The sequence below is a fragment of the Podarcis gaigeae genome (assembly GCF_964106915.1).
Source record: "Podarcis gaigeae genome assembly, chromosome: 12".
Taxonomy (NCBI): domain Eukaryota; kingdom Metazoa; phylum Chordata; class Lepidosauria; order Squamata; family Lacertidae; genus Podarcis; species Podarcis gaigeae.
Genome location: NC_139688.1, coordinates 24744041 through 24771914, shown reverse-complemented (window position 1 = coordinate 24771914; position 27874 = coordinate 24744041). Strand labels below are relative to the sequence as shown.

The 27874-nt window shown below is 41.9% G+C and overlaps 1 protein-coding gene across 1 annotated transcript in view; it reads left to right on the top strand.

Moving 5' to 3' along the window:
- LOC310827941 (macrophage mannose receptor 1-like) overlaps positions 1 to 27874 on the top strand; it is a 63349-nt gene that overhangs the window by 13118 nt on the left and 22357 nt on the right. The window contains exons 10-21 of the mRNA XM_083704620.1: positions 591 to 706; positions 1797 to 1945; positions 5748 to 5947; positions 7611 to 7720; positions 8652 to 8727; positions 11963 to 12098; positions 16794 to 16829; positions 17998 to 18167; positions 20109 to 20185; positions 22857 to 22957; positions 25631 to 25773; positions 26593 to 26707. Coding sequence (XP_083560746.1) covers positions 591 to 706; positions 1797 to 1945; positions 5748 to 5947; positions 7611 to 7720; positions 8652 to 8727; positions 11963 to 12098; positions 16794 to 16829; positions 17998 to 18167; positions 20109 to 20185; positions 22857 to 22957; positions 25631 to 25773; positions 26593 to 26707 — 1429 coding nt within the window. The remainder of the gene's footprint in view (positions 1 to 590; positions 707 to 1796; positions 1946 to 5747; positions 5948 to 7610; positions 7721 to 8651; positions 8728 to 11962; positions 12099 to 16793; positions 16830 to 17997; positions 18168 to 20108; positions 20186 to 22856; positions 22958 to 25630; positions 25774 to 26592; positions 26708 to 27874) is intronic.

Sequence of the window (27874 nt, the reverse complement as noted above, 5' to 3'; positions counted from 1 at the left end):
AAGAAACAAGACCAAAATATAATCAATAAGATAAAAGTAGAGGAGAAATTAATAGATAACCTAAAAGAAATTAGAAAAAAAAATCTTAAAATTTTATAGAGACTTATATAAAGCTCGAAAAGAGGATTTAGAAAAAATGGAGGACTATTTAAGGCAGAATAATTTACCAAAAATTCTGAAAGAACAGAAAGATCATTTAAATGCACCAATAACAATGATAAACTAACCTAACAGTGTGGTCTTTTCTATGCTAAAGGGGAAGGAAAGGGAAGCTTTGCAAATGATTTAAAAGGGGGATATTTTAAAGGTCTAATAGCCTGCATTTCCACACATTACTTTGCTGCATGTTTTCTTTTTTTAAACCTCTGTTTGTATTATGCCCCAAAATCTCAATTTAGGAATCCAGGGAAATCTTATTTTATAACTAAATTCTGACACATTCTGGTTTCAACTGTACAACATCTATGATACCTAGTGCTGGATGTGGATTTCTGTTTCAGTAAAGGTTCAGCAACATTGCTACCAAAAACACGTCTCCAAACTTGTAATACTGTAGTAACATGTGGTTGTTGGTTCTTCTATATGAACAGGGCTGGAAAAGGCATGGTTCCTATTGTTACTTAATTAGCCAAACATCTGCAACGTTTTCAGAAGCAAATACATTCTGTGAAACAAATAAGGGATCACTGGCTTCTGTGGAGAACAGGTAAAAGGAAGCCCATGGGTTTGTTGTTTGGAGGACGTGTTTTAATCTATTCTCCCCCTTGTTGGGCATGAAAGAGAGAGAAAATGACTTTCCTGTGTCTATGGGCTGTTTCCAACTAAGGTTTACTCAGAGTAAACCTTCTGAAATTAATTGACATGTGTTATCCATGTTCATTAATTTCAGTGGGTCTACTTTACTCTGAATAGGACTAACAACCTTTTCTGTGAATGAAAGGTGCAATGCCTTTATTTTAAGATGCTAAATTCTTTGGCCACATAACAAATATTAAGATTTGACCTGCAGCATGCAACTAAGCTACTTTCTTGAATGAGCGGCTCCTCTCATTTCTTGTGAATTTCCTATTCGATTTTCAATCTGTGCCTTGCCTCACTTTCCTGAAACATCTGCAATACATGGGTCTTGCAGTCTTTGCCACAGATTTAATCATTGTCTCAGTCTGTGTTTTTCTGTCTAAAGTGAGTGAATGTTTTCTAGAATTCCTTCTAAGATCCTTAATGCTATGTTGTATGTGGCCACTTGTGGCCTAATGTGCAGTCTGGGCTGAGAGTCTTCTGTTTCACAGTTTCTTTCTCGGGATGCCCTTGTAGTTTTTGTTTTGTACTTGTGAAAGAGTTGTAGTCTGAATTGTGCTGATAAATTCAACATGCAGGTGTATTGCTTAATGATAGTGGACCTGTAGGCTTAAGCACTTCCATTTTTTCACTGTGAGCTATCTCTTGTCATTCCAAAATGTGCATTTTGACTGGATGAGAGCTAGCCTCTTTTAAAATGTAGGAAATTAATAATCATTTGAATGCATCAATTACACATCGTTCCAGTGTGGTGTAGTAGTTAAGAGCAGTGGACTCGTAATCTGGTGATCCGGCTTCGTGTCCCCGCTCCTCAGCTGCTGGGTGATCTTGGGCTAGTCTCACTTCTCTGAAGTCTCTCAGCCCCACTCACCTCACAGAGTGTTTGTTGTGGGGAAGGAAGGGAAAGGGAGATTGTTAGCCACTTGAGACTCCTTCAGGCAGTGATAAAGCGGGGTATCAAATCCAAACTACTATTCTTCTCTTCTTCTTCCCTACAGATATGAGCAGGCCTACCTGACTAGTCTAGTTGGGCTTCGTTCTGAAAAATATTTCTGGATTGGCCTTTCAGATGTACAGCAACGAGGGACATTCAAATGGATCAATAGAGACAATGTTCTGTTCACCGACTGGAATTCAGGAATGCCTGGTAGGTACTGCCTGAAGTCTATCAGGAATATTATGATGGCAAGGGGGAAAATAGATATACAGTCATACCTCAGTTTTCAAACATAATGGGTTCTGGAAGACCGTTCGAGTTCCAAAATGTTCAAAAACCAAGGTGCAAAGGGAAGTCTGCCAATTTTAATAGAGAAAATTGAGAAAAATAACTCAGCGGAAGCTGCTCGACTTTCAAGGCGTGTTCGAAAATGGAAGCATTTACTTCCGGGTTTACGGCGTTTGAAAACCGAAACTTTTGTCAACGGAGAGGTTCAAAAACCGAGGTACCGCTGTATAAGAAGGAAAATTCCTGGATGCAAGTTGGGGGCAAGTACTCTTTGGTGAGAGAACTACAGCAAATATTTAATATACATACAGTGGTACCTCAGAAGTTGAACATAATCTGTTCTCTAAGGACGTTTGACTTTGTTCAACTTCCAAGGTGCAGCTTCTGATTGGTACTTGCAGACAGCAGAAGCCCCATTGGACGTTTGGCTTCTGAGGAGCGCTCAAAACCCAGAACACTTACTTCCGGGTTTTCGTCATTCAGGAGCCTAAACTTTAGGCAATAGAGCCGTTCGACTTCTGAGGTACCACTGTATATATTCAGCTAAGTAACTCATTGAAATGTGCTTTTCCATGCAGCATCCAGAAAAGCTTGCACAGGCAGCAAAACTTGGCTTAGTTCCAAAGTGTTGTAAGTGCCTATGTTATTGGAACAGGAGCTCAAGAGAGGCTTGTTAGAGTTATGTGGTCTGAACTTGGAGCAACCAGCTTAGCCCTCCTCACACACTGAGCTTCTCAGATAGACTGAAGGAAAACAAATGCTTGATTACCTATTCCAGTGGTAGTCAAGCTTTTTATACCTACCACCCACTAATGCATTTTTCAAATTTACTTACCGCCCACCAGTGCTGCAGTAACATGGGGCGTGGAACCGTCTACCACCCACCTGGAATCCTGAAATGCCTGTTGGGATACTGCTAGGGAGACAAAGGCATCATGCCCCCACTCTGTCTCTGACTTCCATTGACCTCCCGTAGAAACGCAGTATCAATCAATTAGCGACATGAGCTCCAGAAATAGCTTGCCACATTCCAGAGCTGATGCACGCTCTATCAGCAGATAATGCACAGCAAAAGATGCACGCAGGAGAGCATATTTACAAGTTTATTCAGCGTTGGTCAGAACAAAGAAAAAAAATGACTGCCTGCTTCAGTGTCTAAGACACAGAGAGAAAACAAAAGCATAGACACAACAGAAACATCCTGTGAACAGGAAATACGCAGGCTGTGACACAAACATCCTGCTCCCTTTAAGGTGGAACGGAAATATCCTAACAATGCCCACTAGTGGGTGGTAGGGACCAGGTTGATGTTAGGTACTGAAGTTCTCACCCTGGGCCAGCAGGGGGATACTGTAGATAGTTTTCACTCAGGTCTACATATGCAAATAAGGAATTGAAAGTGACGTTCAGTGATTGGATAGTTATAGAAAGTTGTTACTGTTGCATTGTAGTGGAGCTCTATATAAGCAGGCTGGCTGGAGCTAAACATTATAAATTAAGGGCATTTGCAGATGACTTAGTGTTAACGCTGCAACAGCCAGATATTAGTACCAAAAGAGCATTAGAACTAATTGAGATATTTGGTCAAGTAGCAGGATTTAAACTGAATAAGCAGAAAACGAAAGTGTTGGAAAAAAATTTAACAATGGAAGAAAAAGAGAGATTTCAGAGTGAAACTGGTTTGGAAATAATGAAAAAAGTGAAATACCTAGGGGTGAATTTAACATCTAAGAATGTGAACTTATTTAAAGACAATTATGAAAAATGTTGGACAGAAGTTAAGAAAGATCTAGAAATATGGTCTAGGCTGAGACTTTCCTTGTTAGGCCGAATTGCTGTTATCAAGATGAACGTATTGCCTAGAATGTTATTCTTATTTCAGACCTTACAGATTCTAGACAAGATGGACTGCTTCAAGAGGTGGCAGAAAGATATATCTAAATTTGTCTGGCAGGGCAAAAAGCCCAGAATAAAATTTAAGATTTTAACTGACGCAAAAGATAGAGGGGGTTTTGCCCTGCCGGACTTAAGACTCTATTATGAATCAGCGGCTTTTTGCTGGTTGAAACACTGGCTACTCCTTGAAGACACAGACATTTTGGACTTAGAAGGGTATGATAATAACTTTGGTTGGCATGCATATCTGTGGTATGACAAGGTAAAGGTGCATAAAGGCTTTAAAAACCATATTATTAGGAAAGCTTTGTATAATGTTTGGATTCGATACAAAGATTTGTTGGAAAGTAAAACCCCTAGGTGGTTGTCACCAATGGAAGCCAAGGCGGTGAAAAAATTAAACATGGAACCTAACTGGCCAAAATATTGTGAAATCCTAGAACAAGATGGTGAAAAGTTTAAACTCCAGAGTCATGAGAAGCTAAAGTTTAAAGTTCGAGATTGGTTACATTACTATCAGATAAATGAGACATTTAAGCAGGACAGGAAATTAGGATTTCAGAAGGAGAGGTCAAAGTTAGAAACAGAACTGCTAGAACCCAATACTAAGAATTTATCTAGAATGTATAACTTGCTGTTGAAATGGAATACACAGGAGGAAACGGTTAAATCAGCTATGATTAAATGGGCACAGGATATCGGTCATGACATTATGTTTGCTGACTGGGAACAGTTATGGACCACCGGTATTAAGTTTACGGCATGTAGTGCCTTAAAAGAGAACATAATGAAAATGATCTATAGGTGGTACATGACCCCAGTCAAGCTTGCAAAAATCTACCATTTGCCCAATAATAAATGTTGGAAATGTAATGAGTCTGAAGGTACTTTCTATCACCTTTGGTGGACCTGCCCAAAGATCAAAGCCTTTTGGGAAATGATCTATAATGAAATTAAAAAAGTCCTTAAGTGGACATTTATAAAGAAACCGGAGGCTTTTCTCTTGGGCATGGTCGGCCAGTTGGTGCCAAGGAAGGATAGGACTTTTTTTATGTATGCGACCACAGCAGCAAGGATCCTGTTGGCAAAGTATTGGAAGATGCAAGAACTACCTACTCTGGAAGAATGGCAGACAAAGGTGATTGACTTTATGGGACTGGCAGAGATGACCGGCAGAATCCGCGACCAGGGGAAAGAGACAGTGGAAGAGGACTGGAAGAAATTTAAAATATATCTTAAAAATTGTTGTAAAATTGAGGACTGACAAGATGTCTAGGGGTAAGAAATAGAGAATTACAGCTGTAAACATTAACATTAAGGAAATTTAAAGAAAGCTACTAGAGAAATTGACTGAAGGGTTGCTAAAGAGTTGTAAAACAAGGATGCAGTGAAAGGGAGGTATGGGGAAGTCATGTTTTAAATGTTTTTATATGTTTTTGTTTTGTGTTTTGTTTGTCTTTTTGTTAAAAAACCAATAAAAATTATTATTTAAAAAAAAATATAAGCAGGCTGGCTGAACCCTTCAGTTCAGTTCTGTTCTGGGCCTGTGAATAAACAAGAGCTGTTTGAAGAATCACTGTGTCGTCTGATATGTTCACCCACAACTTAACAGTTGACTATCCCTGACCTAGTCCCTCCAAGGTGAGCTGTCCTGGCAGGACAGCTTACTCTTTGGTCTTAACCCCCTCATCCATTATTTAATCTTAAGCAGGTTATGTGAGGTGGGCTATCCAACAGAATCATATTTTACAAAACCTTTCTCTAGTTGTTTTGAATGCCTATGAAGAAAAGCTCAATTGACGTGGCTCTTGTCTTGTGTCTCCAAAAGGGCAACAATCTGGCTGTGTAGCCATGAGAACTGGCACTGCAGCTGGACTGTGGGATGTTGTGAACTGCAAGGAGAAGGCAGCCTTCATCTGCAAACAATGGGCAGAAACTATGACAACAACTCCTGCCCCATCAACAATTCCCCCACCCCCATGCCCAGAAGGATGGCTTCAAAGCCCTTACAGAAGTGTATGCTTTAAAGTGGGTATACTGCTTCTTGAATCCAAGTTCTTGTTTGTTTCAATATCAAAGCAAAGAGAGAAATTACTTTTGTCTAAGTGAACCTTTTGAGATATTTGAGGATGTGATTTTTAGTTTTCAATTTAACTGCTTGGTGCAGGATTTTGTTGTTATTCTTTTTTAAGTGGGTTTTAGTTCAATGTTTTGTACTGTGGTTTATTTGAAGTGTCAATATTCAATTGCCTTTTAAATGTTCCTCCACACAGGGCACCAAGCCAAAGTAGGGGTGCCACTGCAGGGTGTTTCAGTTATGATGTAGTACACACGGGTGATGCTGTGCTCTAAACCACTGAGTCTCTTGGGCTTGCCAATCAGAAGGTCGGTGGTTCAAATCCCCATGATAGAGTGAGCTCCCTTTGCTGTGTCCCAGCTCCCGGCAACCTAGCAGTTCAAAAGCACGCCAGTGCAAATAGATAAATAGGTACCACTGCAGAAGGAAGGTAAACGGTGTTTCTGCGGGCTCTGGTTTCCATCACAGTGTTTCGTTGCACCAGAGGCGGTTTAGTCATGCTGGCCACATGACCCGGAAAGCTGTCTGTGGACAAATGCCTGCTCCCTCAGCTTGAAAGTGAGATGAGCACCGCATCCCCATAGACGCCTTTGACTGGACATTACCATCCAGGGGTCCTTTAGCTTTTCTTTTCTTTTAGTGCATGTGCAGAACAGAAAGCAAGAGTCGGGGGGGGCACTGAATTGTGTCTTTGCAGAGGGTGCCACTGAAATTTGAAAGTCCAAAGTCCACCCCTGTCTCCAGGTAGGGATGGGAGGGGACACTTCCTGAACTCGCATTTTGTCAACATTGATCAAAGTTGTTCAGTAAGACCAGATACCAAACTGCCCCCCCTGAAAGACACCCCCACATTGATAGTAACACAGTAGGTGCCTTTACTAGAGTCTGAAGATCCAGGGAGTCCAGTCTACCTGCAACTCTATCACCAAGAGGGTGGAAATGAGGCTTAATTATGCTTGAAGATATTTATAGCAGCAACATCTATGTATCTAGGGTCCAAATCTTGTGAGATTTGCTGGAGACTATCAGAAATGGTGCTCAAGCAGAAGAAGTAACATTTGTTGTTGTCATCCTTTTATTGTTTGTAGCCCACCCATCTGACTAGGCGGTGCAACACTGGGCAGCTTTCAACATTTTAGATATGTTGATGTTTACACATTAAAAAGCTTCCTCCTCTACAGGAAACTTTGTAATCAGTGAGTTGCTGAGCCATACCCTTCTATAGAAGAGAAAAAGACTGTGCTTGTGCAGTTAAAATAGGACTTGCAGATGGGAAGATAAGATTTGTGCTTCCTAATCTGACCAGCTGTTTCAGGTACTGCCAGTCCTGGACTTCCTTGTGCAAAGGCAGGTAGAAGACACAGCTGGTGGAAAGGACAAAACATAGGAGGGAAGTTCTAACGAGCATCGGTGGGAGTTTCCCACCCAAATTTATTTATTTATTTTTTTTAAAAAATGTGCAGATTAATCACATACTTTTATGCCATGTCTGCTTTGGCCCTTAGTTACCATTGTTACATGTCAAATAGGGGTTTGTGCAAACCATGCAGATCTCACTGTGAATGGAATTTGCAAGATTCTTACCAATATGCAATTGTATTTATATCCATTTAGGCCTATACAAGTAACATGCTAACTTGGTTTGAAGCACGTGATTTTTGTAGAGCAATTGGAGGAGACCTAGCTTCTGCTAACAGCGAAGAAAAGTCGGGTTTGTACCATCAGTGAGTTTTATGAAATGTTTATTTCTTCACATTGTCTCAGAATCAAAAACTGTTCTGGTTACCAGGTAGACTGAAATATGTACTGTGGTGTTTTGGGCTCAGACCCAACTTCTGCTTTTTAACTCAGTGCCTTTGGGAACTTGTTTGTCCATTGTGACTATCCATGCCCCCATGTCAGACATTTCGGTATAGTGCTGATAATAGGATGGTATTTTTTTAAGGTTCAAATGTGCCCGTCAACCAACCAAAAAGGAGGTAGGGGTCAGGGTTTATAATGTAGTCAACTGGAAAGATTTAGAATAAATAATAATAATAATTTAATTTATTATTTATACCCCGCCCATCTGGCTGAGTTTTCCCAGCCACTCTGGGTTGCTCCCAATCAAATGTTAAAAACAGTACAGCATTAAATATTAAAAACTTCCCTAAATAGGGCTGCCTTCAGATGTCTTTTAAAGATAGGATAGCTGCTTATTTCCTTCACATCTGAAGGGAGGGTGTTCCAGAGGGTGGGCGCCACTACCGAGAAGGCCCTCTGCCTGGTTCCCTGGACTTGGCTTCTTGCAGCGAGGGAACCGCCAGAAGGCCCTCAGCACTGGACCTCAGTGTCCGGGCTGAATCATGGGGGTGAAGACGCTCCTTCAGGTATACAGGACCGAGGCCGTTTTGGGCTTTAAAGGTCAGCACCAACACTTTGAATTGTGCTCGGAAACATACTGGGAGCCAATGCAGATCTCTCAGGACCGGAGTTATGTGGTCCCGGCAGCCACTCCCAGTCACCGGTCTGGCTGCCGCATTCTGGGTTAATTGCAGTTTCTGGGTCACCTTCAAAGGTAGCCCCACGTAGATTGCATTGCAGTAGTCCAAGCGGGAAATAACTAGAGCACTCTAAAATTTTCTGCACTCTAAAATTATCTTTTATATATTTTAGGTTTTACCGTCATTGTTGGGTTGGTTTAATTAAGTTGGAGCCTGATAAAGGATTTACTTGGAGTGATGGATTTCCTGTAAGTATGCTAATGTATTGACAGGGAAATTAATATCATTTTTACAAAACCATTTTGAATATGAATGTTGAAGCTCTTTTGCTTTCTGATCAGATCCCATAGCATTGTTTTAAATGTTTAGTCACTTAAATTTCCAGCATCCAAGCCTTTAAGCATACGATTTGTATGCAATCTAATTTTTGGACCCAGCACCTATGGCAGTTCCTGCAGAGTTGATGAAATTGCTGCTTATCCAGTTGGATTAGATTTGTTTTTGTTTTGTTTTTAAAATAGTGCTCTTATTATTATTATTAAGTAACAAACAGAGCATTAAACAATGCACCAATAGGAGCATAAACACCTACATGTAATGCAAAAATGAGCTATGATTTAGTGCAAATGGGAAAACAAAGACTGTGGCTGCTGCCCTCCTTCCCTGGTCCTGCTGGTCCTGTACTATCCAAAGCAAAGCCATGATCTGGAAAAGTGGCCATTACAGTTAAAATATTTTTCATCATCTGAGGCTCTTCCTCATGCGCCTCCTCCATGAGAGGTTTGGAGGGTGGCAACATGACAAAGGGCCTTTTCTGCAGTGGCTCCCCATCTGTGGAATGCTCTCCCCAGGGAGGCCTGTTTGGCACCTTCATTACATATCTTGAGGTGCAGGCAAAAATATATTTCTTCTCCCATGCCTTTGGCTAATTAAACAATCTATGGCTTTTAAAACTGGTTATGAATTTTGTTTGTTACTATGTTGTGTATTTTTGCATTTTTATATTGTAAAGCACCCTGTGATCCTCGGATGAAGGGACATACAAAAATGTAATAAATTTTACTATTATTATAATATTTATACCCTGCCCATCTGGCTGGGTTGCCCCACTCTTGACAGCTTACAACACACACACAAATAATAATAAAACATAAAACTTTAATAGTAACAATCAGATCCTGTATAAAAATTCACAATAACTTTAAAATAAACAATGTATATCAAATAAAGCAATATGCAATAATCCATTAGAATCCAATAGTAAGCACTAAAATTTGACTCCAGCTGCTCTCCTTCGTGTTGAAGTGGACACAATAACAATACAGGCAAGAATTGACTATCTGTGTCTAAACTATGTAAAAAGACTTCAGTCCCTCCCGGAGGAGAGATTCCCCCGCTATGTCTTTCACAGAATGAGAACAGACCAAATGCTGGAAGGCTGGCATCCAACACCTCTTGTCCCAATATCAACCACAAGATCTTCAGGCGGTCATGAAGTTGGACAAGAGGCACTTAAGAGATCGCCTCTATAGGTCCATTGCAGAAAGGGATTTAACCATGATTGCCTCTACCCAAAGTTCACCATGGTTCCCACTTATCAAAATGGAGCACACTCGAGCTAGTTATTGACAAAGCTCCCACTTGCCATACTAAGAATCGCTTTTACAGAATTATGATTTCAATCAATGCCCTTGGCGGTGTTGGATGGACGGTACGGCAAAGTACAGTACAACGAGAGACTTTATCTGTGTGGGCAACCTTATGTACAGGACCTGTATCATTATTTACTGCAATGCCCGCTATATACAGACCCAAGAGACTGATTTATAAAACCCCTGCTTACGAATGGAACACACTCGAACAGGGTGGAAAGGGTAAAATGGCTGCTGAGTGATACGGATTATTTTGTAACTTATAAACTATACACACTGGCAGCTAAGAAGATTAGGAGGAAAGAACTAGACAAAATTGCAGTCAATTGCAAAGGTGATTTGGACATTTAAGTTGGCACATTCTACCTGAGAATCCCCAGCTAGTCTCTTACATGCAGCAAACAATTTTTAGGAGACGTGATTGCGATTTATCATATTTGTTATGCCTGATGTTTTATGGTTATTGTTGATTTTTTTATGTTCTTCTTGTGAATGATGCCATGGCCTTTGGCTAGTGCAATAAAGTCTATGAATGAATGAAACACTAAAATTTAACATCGGCAAGTAATATTTAAACAGTTTACACTTATCAATTACAATAAAGAATTACTCATCCATAATCGATAAAAACAGCAGCAAATCACAATACATAAAAAACCACAACGCGTGTTCTCATTAAAAGAGAGTACGTGTTGCGGTGGGGGCCAGACAAGACACCCTGCTGTTGCTAGGCATGTTTGGGATGCTTGGCCCTAGCAGGGATTGGTAGCCTGAGTTGCTGGGGTAATTTTGATGTTGCCAATTTGGGGGTGGGAACAGAGTTTTTTTAAGCAGTGCACACAGCAATCTGCCCACCCTCCCTTGATTTGGGTCTTATGCCTTGACCTTGCTATGCCTGTCATGGGGTCGCCTGCTGTTGGGGCAGAGGCCTGGTAGAGATTTTGTCCATTTGGCTGATTGGCTGGTGCCATTTGGTTTTTGCCTACTGCGTAGCAAATCGTCACAACTTTGAGGTTGCGGTTAGGCATTGGTTAAAATTGGTTGGAGGATGGGTAAGGATTGGCTGGGCCTGCCCCTCCAATGCTGCTGCTGCAAGGGAATTCTGTTAAAGGAATTCAGGGGCTTGCCATCCTTTTGTCCAAACCCCTGGAATTGGGTTTGGGCCGCGTAAGCCCCTGGGAGCATGCGGGGAGAAGCTGAGGGCCTGTGTCACAGCTCCAGTTCTCCCCAATATTGTTTCCCCTCACTGACTTTCGCTGGAATCCGGAAGTCAGTTCTGTCCCCAAGGCGGGGGGGACAGATAGTCCTATCCTAACCAATGCCTAAGCAACCACTCACATCCATGTATGCTAATAAAGTTGTGGCCAAAATTATGCCAAAAACCTTAAACAAAAAATCTGTGTGATATGTGAGATATTGGGGTAGGAGTGTCTTGGGGCCCTCAACACGCAAAACATACAAAACAATGTAAAAGGATTAAATTAAATGAATGAATGAATAACAGTTTCAGTATGACACTGTGGGCGAATCAGCTGATATGTCTGCCCTGCTCTGGCCCACAGTGGGAGTGTGGTGAATTGGGAGGCGGAGGTAAAACATGTTCATTCGTTGGGAAAACTTGCAATGACAGGAACTGTTTCTTTATAATAGCCTTTCGCACCCAGATTGTATTAACAGGGAAATGACAGCTCATCTTTCTCTCTATACATACACACATACATACATGTGCACAGGTGTATAAAGAATGCTACTGTAAGTCTGTATCCTTTTCTGTAGATTTCTGAAGATTTTTATAAAGAAAAAGAGTAATGAATATTTATTCCTACCGCAGGTAGACTCTGAACCGTATAGGTATTCTTCACATTATCTCAGAGGCGAAGGATGTGTAGCAGCGTATGTAGGTTTTATGGGGCTGGTACTTTCCCCGTGTGAGAATATGTTGTGTTGGATTTGCCAAATAAAGAGAGGTAAGATTACTTTTGATTTACAACTAGTTCATTAAGCAAAGTGAAAGGGCCTTTTTATTATGGTACACACTGAGGTATAGTATGTTCCATTTCAATGAGAAGCAGGAATCTAGTGCATTGTGAATTCAGAAGTACTTATTGACACAATGCATAGTTAAACCATGGAACTTGTCCCACAAGAGGTAGTGATGGCAGCAATATTTCTGAATACCAATTGCTACAAAGGGAGGGAGCATTCTTGTGCTCCGATTCAGCTTGCTGGTTTCCTACAGGCGTCTAGGTGGCCACTGTGAGAACAGGAAGCTGTACTAGATGGGCCATTGGACTTAATACAGGAAGCCACTGAAGGCTGCTTCGCATTATATTATTATTTGTGCTTCAGAAATGTAAAAATATTGGGGTGTGGCCACAGCACCTGAGGAAATAGCCAACTAAAGAGAGAGTTCTGTAAAGGCACCTGAATCTCCTCCTACTTTTGAGGTTCTGCAACACTAATCCTGCCTCCATGAGCTAGGAAAGGGAGAATTCATATAGAGGTGAAAATGAGAGATCTGACCGCCCTTTTTTCAGCCCAAAGACCATGTTTCCCCTTCAAGCTGTCAAGAAAATTAGGCTGCATCTAACATAGCACCTTTAACACAAGATGTCCCAAACACTCCTAGGAAAGGAGAAAGCAACATCTGAGATACATTTGTAGTACAGCAACTAAAACTACTAATAAGAATGGTGGAAAGATCCAATAGTTCCTATGGAGACTCAAGCTTAAAGAAGGTAACATTAGACTGGGCACTCTCACAGATACAAGAACTTCAGCAGCAACAGCAGGCACTGCTCATGAAAGGAAGATACAGTGGTACCTCTAGTTGCAGACTTAATCTGTTTCATGGTGCTGTTCCCACCCCGAAAAGGCCACAACTAAGGTGCCTCTTCTGTGCATGAGCGTGGCACAATCGAGCACTTCTGCACATGCACGGGTGGCGAACCCGGAAGTAAACACTTCCGGGTTTGCTGCGTTCATAAGCTGATAGTCTGTAACAAGAGCGGAACGCAACACGAGGTATGACTGTAAAAGTTTTAGCAGAATGAGAAAGCTGTAATACTTGATAAACTTAAAGGGGCAGGAAATGAGGGACTTCCTGTGTGCCTTTTTCATGAAGGATTGTTGGAGGATGATCTGATTGAATTCATTGTTCCATGGTTTAAGTCTATTCACCCTGGTTTTATCTTAACCACAGGAGATTTCGCTTGCCATTGTAGCATCTGGGGGTTGACCTTACTTGCGCCTCTAGGGGGGAAAGGCAGAAGTAGCTTCTATGGGAAATAGAAAACTCCATGGACAAAGACAACAGGCATATAAAAGTTATAACACTGGAAGATGAGCCCCTCAGGTCAGAAGGCGTCCAACATGCTACTGGGGAAGAGCGGAGGGCAAGTACAAGTAGATCCAGAGCTGATGAAGCGGCTGGGCCAAAGCCAAAAGGACGCTCAGTTGCGGATATGCCTGGAAGCGAAAGGAAAGTCCAATGCTGTAAAGAAAAATATTGCATAGGAACCTGGAATGTAAGAACCATGAACCTGGGTAAGTTGGATGTGGTCAAAAATGAGATGACAAGAATAAATATTGACATCGGGCATCAGTGAACTAAAATGGACGGGAATGGGTGAATTCAGTTCGGATGACCATCATATCTACTACTGTGGGCAAGAAACCCGTAAAAGAAATGGAGTGGCCCTCATAGTCAACAAAAGAGTAGTGAAAGCTGTACTGGGATGCAATCTCAAAAATGATAGAATGATATCGATACGAATCCAAGGCAGACCTTTTAACATCACAGTAATCCAAGTTTATGCACCAACTACTGGTGCTGAATAAACTGAACTTGACCAATTCTATGAAGACTTACAACACCTTATAGAAGTGACACCAAAGAAGGATGTTCTTCTCATTATAGGAGAGTGGAATGCTAAAGTAGGGTATCAAGAGATAAAAGGAACAACTGGCAAGTTTGGCCTTGGAGATAAAAATGAAGCAGGGCAAAGGCTAATAGAGTTCTGTCAAGAGAACAAGCTGGTCATCACAAACACGCTTTTACAACAACACAAAAGATGACTCTACACATGGACATCACCAGATGGGCAGCATCGAAATCAGATAGATTATATTCTCTGCAGCCAAAGATGGAGAAGCTCTATACAGTCAGCAAAAACAAGACCTGGAGCTGACTGTGGCTCATATCATCAGCTTCTTATAGCAAAATTCAAGCTTAAACTGAAGAAAGTAGGAAAAACCACTGGGCCGGTAAGATACAATCTAAATCAAATCCCTTATGAATACACAGTGGAAGTGAGGAACAGGTTTAAGGATTTAGATTTGCTGGACAGAGTGCCTGAAGAACTATGGATGGAGGCTCGCAGTGGCCGGTGGATTGGAGAAGATCAGTCTAAATCCCAGTCCCAAAGAAGGGCAGTGCCAAAGAATGCTCCAACTACGGCACAATTGCACTCATTTCACACGCTAGCAAGGTTATGCTTAAAATTCTACAAGGAAGGCTCAAGCAGTATGTGGACTGAGAACTCCCAGAAGTGCAAGCTGGATTTAGAAGAGGCAGAGGAACCAGAGACCAAATTGCAAACATGCGCTGCATTATGGAGAAAGCTAGAGAGTTCCAGAAAGACATCTACTTCTCCTTCATTGACTATGCAAAAGCCTTTGACTGTATTGACCACAGCACACTATGGCAAGTTCTTAAAGAAATGGGAGTGCCTGATCACCTCATCTGTCTCCTGAGAAATCTCTATGTGGGACAAGAAGCTACAGTTAAAACTGAATATGGAACAACAGATTGGTTCAAAATTGGGAAAGGAGTACGACAAGGCTGTATATTGTCTCCCTGCTTATTTAACTTATATGCAGAATTCATCATGCGAAAGGCTGGGCTGGATGAATCCCTAGCTGGAATTAAGATTGCCGGAAGAAATATCAACAACCTCAGATATGCAGATGACACAACTTTGATGGCAGAAAGTGAAGAAGGCTGGTCGCCGAAGAATTGATGCTTTTGAATTATGATGCTGGAGGAGACTCTTGAGAGTCCCATGGACTGCAAGAAGATCAAACCTATCCATTCTTAAGGAAATCAGCCCTGAGTGCTCACTGGAAGGACAGATCGTGAAGCTGAGGCTCCAATACTTTGGCCAACTCATGAGAAGAGAAGACTCCCTGGGAAAGACACTGATGTTGGGAAAGATGGAGGGCACAAGGAGAAGGGGACAACAGAGGACGAGATGGTTGGACAGTGTTCTCGAAGCTACCAGCATGAGTCTGACCAAACTGTGGGAGGCAGTGGAAGACAGGAGTGCCTGGCGTGTTCTGGCGTGCTCTGGTCCATGGGGTCACGAAGAGTCGGACACGACTAAACGACTAAACAACACCACCTACCTGAAAGGTAAATTTACTTGTCCGGTGTAAAGGATCACTGGGGCCACACCCTTGCATGACCTACAACACCTTTTCCCACCTCTGTTTGCACCTTTGTTGGCTTTCAGTTAATGGTTTCTCATAGGAAATAGGTTAATACTATTATGGCCTCCAGTTCTGGACTGTTCATGCTTGGTGAATACGTAAAACTGAAGAGCCAGGAGCAAACTAAATGAAGAGGGGACAGCCTATTTCCTGTAAAAAGCTACTCCTGCCTTTGTCCACTAGAGGTACAAGTAAGCCCAACCCAGTGATGCTATACTGGACAAGCAAATCTACTCTTCAGGTAAGTACATGCAGGCATGGGCATAGGAAGGGGGTGGGGGGTGCGTGCCGCCCTGGGTGTCATCCTGAGGGGGGGGTGACATTCGGCGCCCCTCTGCCCCAACTCCCAAGCCTACAGTGAGCGGTAAAGCGGCAGCAAAGCAGGCGAAAGCAACAGCAAAGCATCGGCAAAGCGTCGCAATTCCCCCCTTCCCCCGGCTCACTGTAGGCTTGGGAGTCACAGGGGGGGTTGCGCCGTTGCCCATGATCCTGGCTGGAGCAGGCAGGCAGGCAGGCAGGCAGGGGAGAGGACGGGTGTCATCCTTGAAGGGGGGTGACATCCGGCACATGCCCTTGCCCGTGACTCCCAAGCCTACAGAGAGCGACAGCCCTGGCAGCTTGTCAGGGCTGCCAGCAAAACAGCGCAGCTCCCCCCTTCCCTCGACTCATCTCCCAACTTGGGGGAAGGGGTGACAAAAAAAATTTCCACACCAGGTACAACCTGACTTTGCTACGCCTCTGCATGCAGGACTTTTTTTCAGCCGGGACTCACTAGAACTCTGTTTCAGCACCTCTCAGGTAGGTGCCATTGTCATTATATAAGAGAAGAAGGGAGATTTTCATGGTGAGTTCCAGCACCTCCTTTTCTAGAAAAATAGTATTGGGTTCATGATATCATATGTACAGTCATATATATACATTATCACTTTTGAGAAATATTTAGAAAGTACTTATTTATTTTCTGTACTGCCCTTCAATCTGGTATGCAATGTAATGTAACAGTGATTAATTTTATTTTGATATGACCATGAATAGCTTTAACCTCATACATTTACCAGCTTTGGTCTGGTTTTTGTAAACATTTTTATTTTTATGTACTCCTGTTGGTAATATGAAACAATACAATACTATATAAATCGCACTATTATAAGCAATATGTGTTTGGTTTTCAGGTGCAGAGTTAAAACCGGAACCACGCAGTGATATTGGTATGTTGAGTGATTCTACCTTTGCTTAGGTCACGTGTGTCTCTCTTAAGCAGCACTATAAAAGTGGAGGTGGAGCTGCCTTAACAGCTCTTTCAGGCTACTGATGGTTCTGTCACGAGCCAAAGATGTGTGTGCTTCCTGGCTTGGGCACCCCAGTTTCTGTCTTCCCTCAGAACAAACAGGTCTTAAGTAAAAAAATGGGGAAGGGGCTTCCCCAGAGGTTCTCTTCAGCCACTAAGGGTCCTACTATTGGGATTTCAGCTCCGGTCGTCGAGCTGATAAAGCTCATCTTCTTTTGAGCCCACCCAGCAGAGCATTAAAACAATGCCACAGCGGAAGGGTGAGATAATATGGGCTACATTGCTATGCTTTATTACTAAGCTATGCAGAGAGCAAAGAAATATACATGTTCTCTCTATGAGAAGCAGAGAGCAACTGAACAAAGGAAACAGGAAACCAGTAACGTCACATCCCATCTCCCTTTCCCGTGAGAATCCAACAGTATCTGGACTCTGTGGAATGTAAACAGTCCTGTGACTGCAAGCAGCTGCTCAGTGAGGAAACAGAAACTAACACCTACCAGGAGCCAATGGTAGCTGCTTTCTGGCCTGGGCTTGCTCATTCCTCCAAAATGGATTACATACAACTGGGGAAGCTCAGTGGTACAACTGCTTTGTATGCAAGAGGTCCCAGGCCCTGCTAGAAAATGTGAAGTCATAAGATAGTACCTTTAAAAACACATGCAGTGTCTTTTCTTCAGTTTTGCATACTTGCCTTTCAGCAAATAATTCCATGGTTGTCATTACTGAAACAACCAGGGTTTTTTTTCCATGGGAGATATATTTCCACAATCCTAGGTGCTCGTTTTATAATTTAATTTGAAAATAAATTATCAGGGTAATCAAACTGTAATAGTTTTAAATGTACCATGGTGTGACAGGGGAATGGAGAGGGAGAAGTTGTTCATTGTGTGCTTCAAAATTGAAATCATATATCTGACAGTCTAAAGTGGGCGAGATCATTGAAGTTGCTTAGCTGCACCGCTGGTTGTGCGAATTAACGTTATTCACACTCTTGTATACCATAAAGGATGGCTAAGAAATATTTTGATATTTAATATTAAATTTAATATTCATTATTAAAATAATAAAATTGCTTCTTTTTGTAGAATATTTGTTCAGAAGAATTGAAGATGGCTGGATTGAGTACAAGGGCAATGAGTACTATTTCAGTAATGAAAAGACATCTGTCGAAAGAGCACGGGAATTCTGCAAGAAACATGGAGGAGATCTTACTGTCATTGAAAGTCGCAGTGAATGGCGATTTGTGTGGAGATATGTAAGAAAAATATGGAGCATATGCTTTCCAATCAAGTATAGCTTGGTTTTTTTAAAAAGGGCACATAAATTATTTGATCAAGGCCATTTTTATGTCTGCTAATTATTTTCCTCTGGATGGTGGCACCAAAAGCTTGCAGAGATTAGCAGTGCAATTCCATGCATGTCTACTGAAAAGTAAGTCTCATTGTCTTTAATGGGTCTCATTTCCAAGTAAGTGTGTAAAATATTGCAACCTTTGTGGTCATATACTACTATCATAGCATAAGCCAAGGAAATGAGGCTTGCAAATATATACTATATATGTGTGTGTGTTTCACTCACCTCCAATAATCATCACATATCCAAAGCACTGTGCTGAAAACAGTTTCCACGTAATCAGGGTTCTACGCAGGCATGGATATATGAATGTGATTCCTGAATGGACTGGTGAGATTCTGTGGTATAACACATGGAGTTCCTACTTACTGAACGCAATGTGTTCTGTGGAAATTCTTTGGTAGGTGAGAGTTTGCACAATGAGTCCCTGAATTCCATCCATTCCTATGGGAACATTGCAAATGTAGGATTTGTTTGATCACTCCCCCTCTCCAATCACCAAAAGAGAGACAAAGTAAAAAAACTTATTTGTCCAACCTCTCCTGCTCTCTGAATTGTATGATCTCGCTTCCCCCCACCCCTCTCTGATTTCTGCCCCAGAGTATAGCAAGGTCTGGGCATAATTATTTAATTGCAGATAAGTGAATTTTCGGATAGCAAGCATGCAAATAGCCAGACCTGCAAGTATTAGACTCTCAAGGCATTGCTGGTGCTGACACTTATTGCTATCTGTTAATAAGGAAGTTAAGATGCGGTGAGGTACAGTTTGTGATTATCATCCTCTTGTTGGATCTCAGCAGAATTTCTATTGCCCATTCCTGTTGGAACGGGCATATTCTGTGGCTATATTGTACTACTTTCCAGCACATTTGTATTCTTTTAAAATCTAGGAATATTTGCTTCGATGTGAATTTTTTTTTGGCGAAGCATGTAATTTTAATGGCACCTGTCAGGGAACTGCCATCAGTGCCGGAGGGAGAGAGCAAAAGCCAGATGGATTATAGAGAGCCTCCAGGGATCGGGAGAAGCAGCTCCTCTTCCGGGTAAGAGGATAAACGCAGGTCCAGTGGAGAGGAGGTGCAGACGTCGGAAATGGCGAGGCGGTCCCAGGACTCCTTGCCTGGGAGAAGCGAGGAGGGAAAGGGTCCTCCGCTGCCCACGCCCTCTCTGCGCAGAAGGCATTCGCGCAGAGAGGGGTGGCGCAGACTGGGCGTAAAGGAGCTTCTTTGTTGGAGGAAGTTCAAGAAACGCCCACTCACGGATTCTGCCAGTGATTGAGTCAGCCACGGGTGAGTGGTGCTCCGGACAGATAAAGTTTACGTTGGCAGCCAAGCGAGGTATTGGCAGCCAGCCAGGGAGATTTTGCCTGCAAGAGCAACCCCTTGGAACCATAACAGCACCAAAGTTAAACATCCCACCCAGAAATAATTTTCTAAGGAACTTGATGGTGCTGGTAATAGATAAAATAATGTTTCAGAAAACAGAATGCTCTTCTAAGTGGACAACTGGCCTGGGAAACAATGGGCATGAAAGATTATTAGTGGGATACACTGTAACTGATTTTATACAGTATAGAAATAAAAACATTCAGAAAACCAGCTGATTACATCAGTTAAAGTATAACATAATAAAAAACTTTCTTTCATGTTTACCCTCATTTTAATTGACATGTTTTAATTTGTTTTAATTGTAAAGCTTTAATTGTGTTTTTAAACAAACACATTATGTTCATCATTACAAACTTCCTATGGAATAACTGAATTATATTGCTCTGGATTGCTCTGATTATTTTATTGTTGAATTTATGTTGCATTTACTCCCATTTTTCCTTTGTATGTTTTAGAGCAAGTATTATGGATCTGCTTGTTATGCAACTGCTTATTATATTGGTTTAATTCTGGGACTCGATAGAAAGTTCAGGTAAGTGAACAAAAGAAGAAGTGGAAATCAGATTTTTAACAATTGTAAATACTAACTTTATTTTAGATCATAACTAGGTTAGCATTAGAATTTAAGTCTTCTGTATGTAAGGATGTGACACCTGCCCACCATTCATCAGTTACTCTTCTGGTTGACTCTGCAACCCTGTGGTTCTTTTAAAAAAAATATAATTTTTATTAACAGGCCAATCAAATCACATTAATTCCAAATCACATTAGTTCCAAATTATACAGCCAAATTTTTAAAATTTTGTTCCTTTCAAGCTCCGAAAGGAATCCAAACATCACTCTTGCTGCTGCTTTAATTAAACAGTTCTATCCAGTTCTGTCCAGATAGTCTCTTTGTTATTTTCCTCATCTTCTTGTTGTTATCATATATTCCTTTCTTTATGATCGCTGATAATCTTCACAAGCAGGTTGAAAACAAACATATACTGTGTGGGTTTTACACTCTCCAAGAGTCATATCACATAAAGGACAGACGCCATTTCCACACCTCCGTAAAGAACATTCCCACAGTCTGTCCGTTGATTTCCACAGGCTTGCCAATCTATATCTCAGGGGGCTCTGCCAGGTCAAGAACACATTCCGATCACCATACATTCACATTCCGATGACCCTGGTCCTCCTCCCCCTTGTCCTCCTATGAGCAAGCCTGTCTTAACGAAACTCCATTTGTAACTGCGTCATAAAACTTTCTTTCCATTCCCCGATGTTTTCACCAGTCCTCTCTTTGATCAGTAATTCATTTCCACACAGTCCTTGATCTCCTGCTTGTGATTAGTAATTTGCAACGATTCTTCTCTCTGGAGGGGAGGATTATTGAATACTCACATAAGACAAAAAAAGAAAAGTTTTTTCCTCCCCCCCTTTCCGGTTCAGTCCAACATACCAATCTTTTAATGATGATTCTTCACTTGATTTTTTGTCCAGCCCATCGCTCCGCTCACAGAGATCCCATTATTCAGCAGTCTTTACTCCCAATCTTCACTTGATGTATGTGCATTAGTTTCTTTCCAATTATATATTTTCAATTATATATTTTGAGTTAATGCAAACCAGTGCACGATTAGAGACAGCGTCAGGGAGAGCCGACCTCACCCGAGGGCTTCGTGCCAAGTGCCCTCACCCCCTTCTTTCGAATCCGGGGGTGAATTATGGACACAGCTGGCAAGGCAGCCCCCCCATTCCCTTGGGGGGGCAAATGAGGCTGCATACTCCCATATCAGCCTCTTAATTACCTTGTGTGGGTCGGAGAGATGTTATTGTCAGCTATCTTCCAATGCGCCCCCTGGTGGCCCCCCAATCCTGTGGTTCTTTTGATGGTTTCCTATGAGAACATCATATTTCCTTTCCTGAGAGTGGAGAGGGAGGTCTGAGCTTGGCGGAGACAGCTGGATGTCAGTTACATTCTCCATGCCACCTAAGGAACTTCCATGGCCATTGCCTTGCTGAAATCAATCTCCAATGACTGGAAAGTGAGCGTGGCAGTGGCTGACCAGGAGAAGTCTTGGATCCAAAAGATCCAAAATCATCTTAGTCCCCAACCATGCCCCTGAACTACGGAGAAGCTTGTGTTTGTCAGCATGTGGAAATAATTAAATGGCAAGGGGGATAGAAAATGATGGGGGAGTGCACAAATCCTGCCGCACCTTTAATTCTGCTCTGGCACCACTGGCGCCAACTATAAGGGGCCTTTGGTACCTAAGGAACCAGAAAAAATGGTTGTGGGTGCCTGGCACCCACACCGCTGGGCCTCTGACGTGACTTCTGGTGCTTCAAAAAGCACCAGAAATCATGGCTGATGCCTTGTATAGCCTTGGGGGTGGCATCCAAGGCCTTCTTGGGCCTCGGACACAACTTCTGGAGTCCCTAGGAGCCGTTGCGGCACACACAATGTGACTTCATGATGTCACAGCACAACATGATGTCACGATATGTCGCAATCTGGGGCTCAGTGGCACTTTTCATCACTGCTCTGACTTGCCAATTAACAACAACAACAACAACAACAAATATACTTTTCTTACCTGCCTTTCACCAGCAGGTCTCAGGGCAACTTGCAATGTACAAATGCAGTCTTAAGATTTACTAGGCTGCCACAACTGCCTTGTCTCTCACAGCTATATTAGATCTGAGGGTGCTGCTTCCCTCTTTACAAACTTACTGTGCTCTGTTTGCTCCAAGGTTTGGGGGGGCACAGCCCTCCTTTTCCCCTGTGTGTGGTCTAATGGCTAGACTGTTGAACTATGAGTTTGAGGCTAGAGCTTGAATTCTCACTCAACCATGAAACTCAGTATGTGACCTTGGACCACCAATGTTTCTCACCGCATGGTGATTAAAATATAATATTATACAAAATAACGGGCAATCTGCTCCCCTATAATAGCAACTCAATCTTTAAAGATAATCATTAGGCGTTTTTTGTTAACAGTATTTTGGATGCTGCCAATAAAAAAATTCTGGCAATGCTGCCAGATACAAAATTCAATTCAACATCTAAATCTTTTCTTAAGCTGGTGTTCCATTGGCTAAAACAAACAAACAAACAAACAAACACCCACAAAACTGAAAACCATTGTGAAAGTATGCAGTGTAAATGAAAGAGAAATTATGCTTCCTGTTCAATGATTTCATATTGATTTCTCTAGCTGGTTGGATGGAACTCCAGTGACCTTTGCAAAGTGGGCACCCAATGAACCCAACTTTTCAAATGATGAAGAAACCTGTGTCTACATGCATTGTGAAACAGGCAAGTAGAATAAAAGATTACAATTTTTAAAAGGGGGTGCATATACAATCAATAGCGGAGCAACTGATTAATTAAAATAAACTACCACAAACGGAACCCATGTCACATCACAATAACTATTCTGGCCCACTGAAGATGTGGGTGGATGGAATAATATTACCGGTATTTTGCATTTCTAATTGTCTTCCTTTGAATATCTCAGAATATTAAAATGTTTTAGAGGACATTTTGGGTGTCCACACTAGGGCAGTAATACATATGTGGGTCACTACTTTCATTAATGCATTTGCTCACCTTGGTTCACACAGAGAAGAACTTAACACTTGCCAGCGTGGTGTGGTGGTTAAGAGCAGTGGACTTGTAATCTGGGGAACTGGGTTCGCTTCCCCACTCCTCCACATGCAGCTGCTGGGTGACCTTGGGCTAGTCACACTTCTCTGAAGTCTCTCAGCCTCACTCACATCACAGAGTGTTTGTTGTGGGGGAGGAGGGGAAAGGAGATTGTTAGCCGCTTTGAGACTCCTTAAGGGGAGTGAAAGGCGGAATATCAAGTTCAAACTCTCCTCCTCCTCCTCCTCCTCCTCTTCTTCTTCTTCTTCTTCTTCTTCTTCTTCTTCTTCTTCTTCTTGCCTGCTGCATTAGACCAGTGACCCATCTAGTCTAGCATCCTGTTAGTGCTGTGGCCAACCAGATGCCCATAGGAAGCCTATAGGCAGGACCTGAGCACAATAGCAGGCTCCCTTCCTGCAGTATCCAGAAACTGGTATTCAGAAGCATATTGCCTCTGGCTGTGGATGTAGAACAAGGTCACTGGGGGTTAAGTAGGCAGTGACAGCCTTGTCCTCCATTCATTTGTTGAGTTTGTAGTCATCACGGCCTCATACTGGAGCAAATTCCATGCACTGTGTGAAGAAGTACATTGTTTTGTCTCTCCTGATTATTCCAGCTTTTGGTTTCATTGCGTGTCTATGAGCTCTAGTACTATGGGAGGGACAGGACTTTTCTCTGCCCACTTTCTTCCTGCCATGCATAATATAATGCACTTGTATTGTGTCACCTCTTACTTGCTTTTTCTCTGAATACCTCCCACCAAATATTGTAATCTTTCCTCTTACGGAAGTTGCTTCATCCACTTTATTATTTTGGTTGCCCTTTTCTGAACCTTTTCCAACTCTACAATATCCTTTTTGAAGTAAAGTGATGACAGCAATACACAGTATTCTAAATGCAGTTGCTCCACAAAGTTGTACGTAGAATGGCGTCACAATCGCAGTGTTATTTTCAGTTCCTTTCCTAATGATCCCTAGCAGCGAGTTTGCCTTCCGCCCAGCTGCTGAACACTTGGCTGACATCTTCTTCAAGCAATCCATTAGGACCCCTGGTCTCGTTCCTCGTCAGTCACCACCAGTTCAGATCCCATGTGAAATTAAGATTTTTGGCAATGAAACAAGAGCAGCTTGTCAAACTGGGACTGGCTCATCAGCAGTTGAGATTATGTTTGCTTCTAGTTACCTTCTACAACCAAAATATTTTGAGGACATGGAAAGTCTTTTCTGACTGGGGTTGGAAACACCACATTGTCCCTTTAAAGGCTGGTATTTCATCCCTGCTGCTCTTCTTGCAAGAAGGTCTTATTTTGAGGCTGCGGCCTAACATGCCTAACCACCAGGCATCTATGCTGCCATTGTTTCTAAGGATCTGAACAAGCCAGTGGGATCTCATCCTTTCCTCAGACAGTTTCATAGTGGGGCCATCCTGAAGTCACCTCCACACAGCATAGATTTCCCTCATGGAAGTCTGCTTCTTTTCATCTACTCTCAAGAGTGCTCTTCCTACTGGCATTCACCTTTGCTCAATGGATCTCAGAGCTCAAAAACCTTCATGTGTTCCACAAGGACAGTGTAACAGTCTGCATTATTTCTTCCTTTCTCCCTAAGGTTTGCCACCTTTACACTGCCAGCAGGAACTCAGTTCTTACCTCCTTCTCTCCTCCTGTTTATCTTTCTGAAAGAGACTAGCATTCCCTTGATATCAGTGTTTGTGGACCTTGCAGCTTGGGTAAATTAGATTGGAACAATCACTTACAGCATAGTGCTGAGGCCATCTCTACATGCATAGCGGGGGCAGAGAACGATTTCTTACCTGTAAAGGGGATTTCTGTGCATGTAATAAGATGAACTCAGGTCCCACACTGTAGGTCTTGGGCTGCCTCAGCTTGTGGAGGATTCTTTTCTAGTATGCCTGACCTCTTTTCTAGTTTTTACTTGTTGTTTATTGTTTGACAGAGTGTTTGTTGTTCTGGTTATGCTATCTTTGTGCCTTTTTCAGTCTCTTAGAGTCTTATATTTTAAAGAGCGAAAAAGAGGACACATTTGATAACTTCTACTTTTAACTGTGGATCACTATGATAACTCTCATTTTACAAACCCATGAAAAGGAGTACATGTCCTGGAAAAAGAGGACATATGAGATCTCTACTAGGAGGGAGGGTTTTTTGTGCGTGTTTTTAGTTTGCAGCAGGAGTAGCGATTTTGCCAGCAACCACTAAGTGAAGCTTGACTTCCACTTTCATCTTATTATGTGTACGACAATCCCCTGTACAGGTAAAAAATGGTCATTCTTCATTTGGGAGTGATTTCATCTTACTGATGAACACCTAACTTCTTTATTCAGGCTTATGGAATGACATAAACTGTGGTACTAAGAACAGATTCATCTGTGAAAGGCATAACAGTTCTGTCCGTTCAACTCCTGCTCCCACAACGCCTGCACCTGTTGGGGGCTGTGCAGATGGCTGGCTTTTCTTTGATAAAAAGGTAACTAAGAAAGTGATTGCAAATATACTGGTATATTGCCCCTTTTCAGTTATTATAGCACATACAATATTTTCCCAGAGCTTGTGGTGTAGTGGTTAAGAGCGGTAGAGATTGCTCTCCATGTCCACACTTCTATGCAAGGGCTCTTTATAGAGGTTCAAAATGAATGTGCACCTAGTTCAGGCGTTAAGCCATCATGATACCGCATCTCTCCATGCCACCACCCCATGTATCTTTTGTACATACTAGAAAGTCTACTGCATTGCAAAACAGAAGTGTCAGGAACAATGAAATATTTTTTAAAAAATAAAAAGTGGTATCTTAAAAGCTTGATTATGGGTCAGCTACCCAAAAGAGCAGTGAATTTGTCTTCAAACTAAATTTTCAGCATTTGGTTATGTTATTCTTTATTAAATGACAATCTCTGGGAGGGGGCAGAGCTATTTTCTGTCTGAAGAGAAGCCAGTGAGCAGTGACTGGGTTGGAGAAGGAAGGTAAAGTAGTGTATGATCTAGCATTTAAAAACCATTGCAGGCTTGTGGAGGGCCAGAGCAGGAACTGGGTAAATTCCCCCCACCTCTATTTTCCACTGTGTTGGTTAACTTTTTATTAGTTCCTGGCTTCTATATGAAGAAATTAACTACACCACATCCTCCACACAATCTGAATCTCTATCAAGTCCGTGAATCTGAGGGTTGGGATTTCCCTCTAAAGCCAAGTTAAAATATCCATGTCTGCAACTCAGTACCATCTCATGATGGTTGAGTTCACTAACCATTTCATAATTGATGGAATTTTGGAGTTTTACTCCCCCCGTAGTGCTTCCAGTTTTTTGGCTTGAATGAAGAAGAAAGGAAAAACTGGTCCGATGCACGAACTGCTTGCAGAAATCTAGGAGGAAATCTGGCAACTATACCGAACAAAGCTACACAAGGTACAGTCGGTTCTTTTATTTTTTTATAATAATTTTTATTAAGGTTTTCCAAATTAAAACAAATTAAAACAAATTAAATCCAATTTATAAACTTTTTGCCAATAACCAGGACTTCCCCTCCCTACCCCCTCTTGTGTTCCAAATCTTCCAAATAAGCAATTAAATTCAACAAGTTCTTATCCCCAAATTACACTCATCATCAGTAACCCAATTTATCCAAATTCCCATCCCCTAAGATCGATCTATTCCCTTCCACGAGTTCCCCCCTTTCAAACATAGTACAGATGGAAATAAAATAAATATGAGTAGTGATTTTACAACCTTTGGATTCCAACTTTCCCTCCCCTCTTTCCCCTTTGCGTTTCACCTATCCCTCTACTTCTAATATCTTCCTGGAGTTCCCACATTACACTATGTCCCTCAGGTTCTTTGCCAGTCTTTAATTACGAGTGTCCAATCATAGAAGGAGTCTATCAAAAAAGGGGCCCATTTCTTCTATCCAGGTTTTTATATCCAGGAGTAAAAACTCCAATTTTGTTTCCATAAGCTTGTCAAACCTGGATATCCCAAATGTTCCCTCTCCCAGTTCTGTCCAGTTCTTGTTGTTTCCTTGTTCTTGTCAATCATTCTCCTCCTTTTTGTTTCTCTGTTCTCCCACAGAAATGTTCTTTTTCCAAAAGTTTCTAGTGTCTCTGCAGAGGCTTGTTATTCAGGAGCAAAGCATTGCATCATGTTCCTTTCATTTTCCAACAAATAGTTCCATTGTTTCCTGTAGTATATAGACCTCTGTAGACAAAATAATGTTCCATTCCTGCAGTTTCCCAGGAGATTAAAAGTTCCATTCAACTGTTCAAGTTTCCTGTCAAAAACACATGCAATATCCCTCAGCTCCTCTAGATGGATTACAGTAGCAAAGCTCCCTTCCAGAATCACATCCACCAGTCCAAGTAGCTTATTAGCCCATATTTGAAACAGTTTATGTTCAATTTATAACAAATGTAACCGGCAAAGTCCTCATAACAAAGTCTCTATTTTAATCTTCCTTTTTGACAGCTCTTTGACAGCTGTCAAAACCTCCATTGCTTTTCTCCAGGCAGTTTCACGAATCGCTCCAGGGATTCGGGGGGGGGGGGTTGCTTTTTTTAAAACAATTCCACTTTTCTTCTC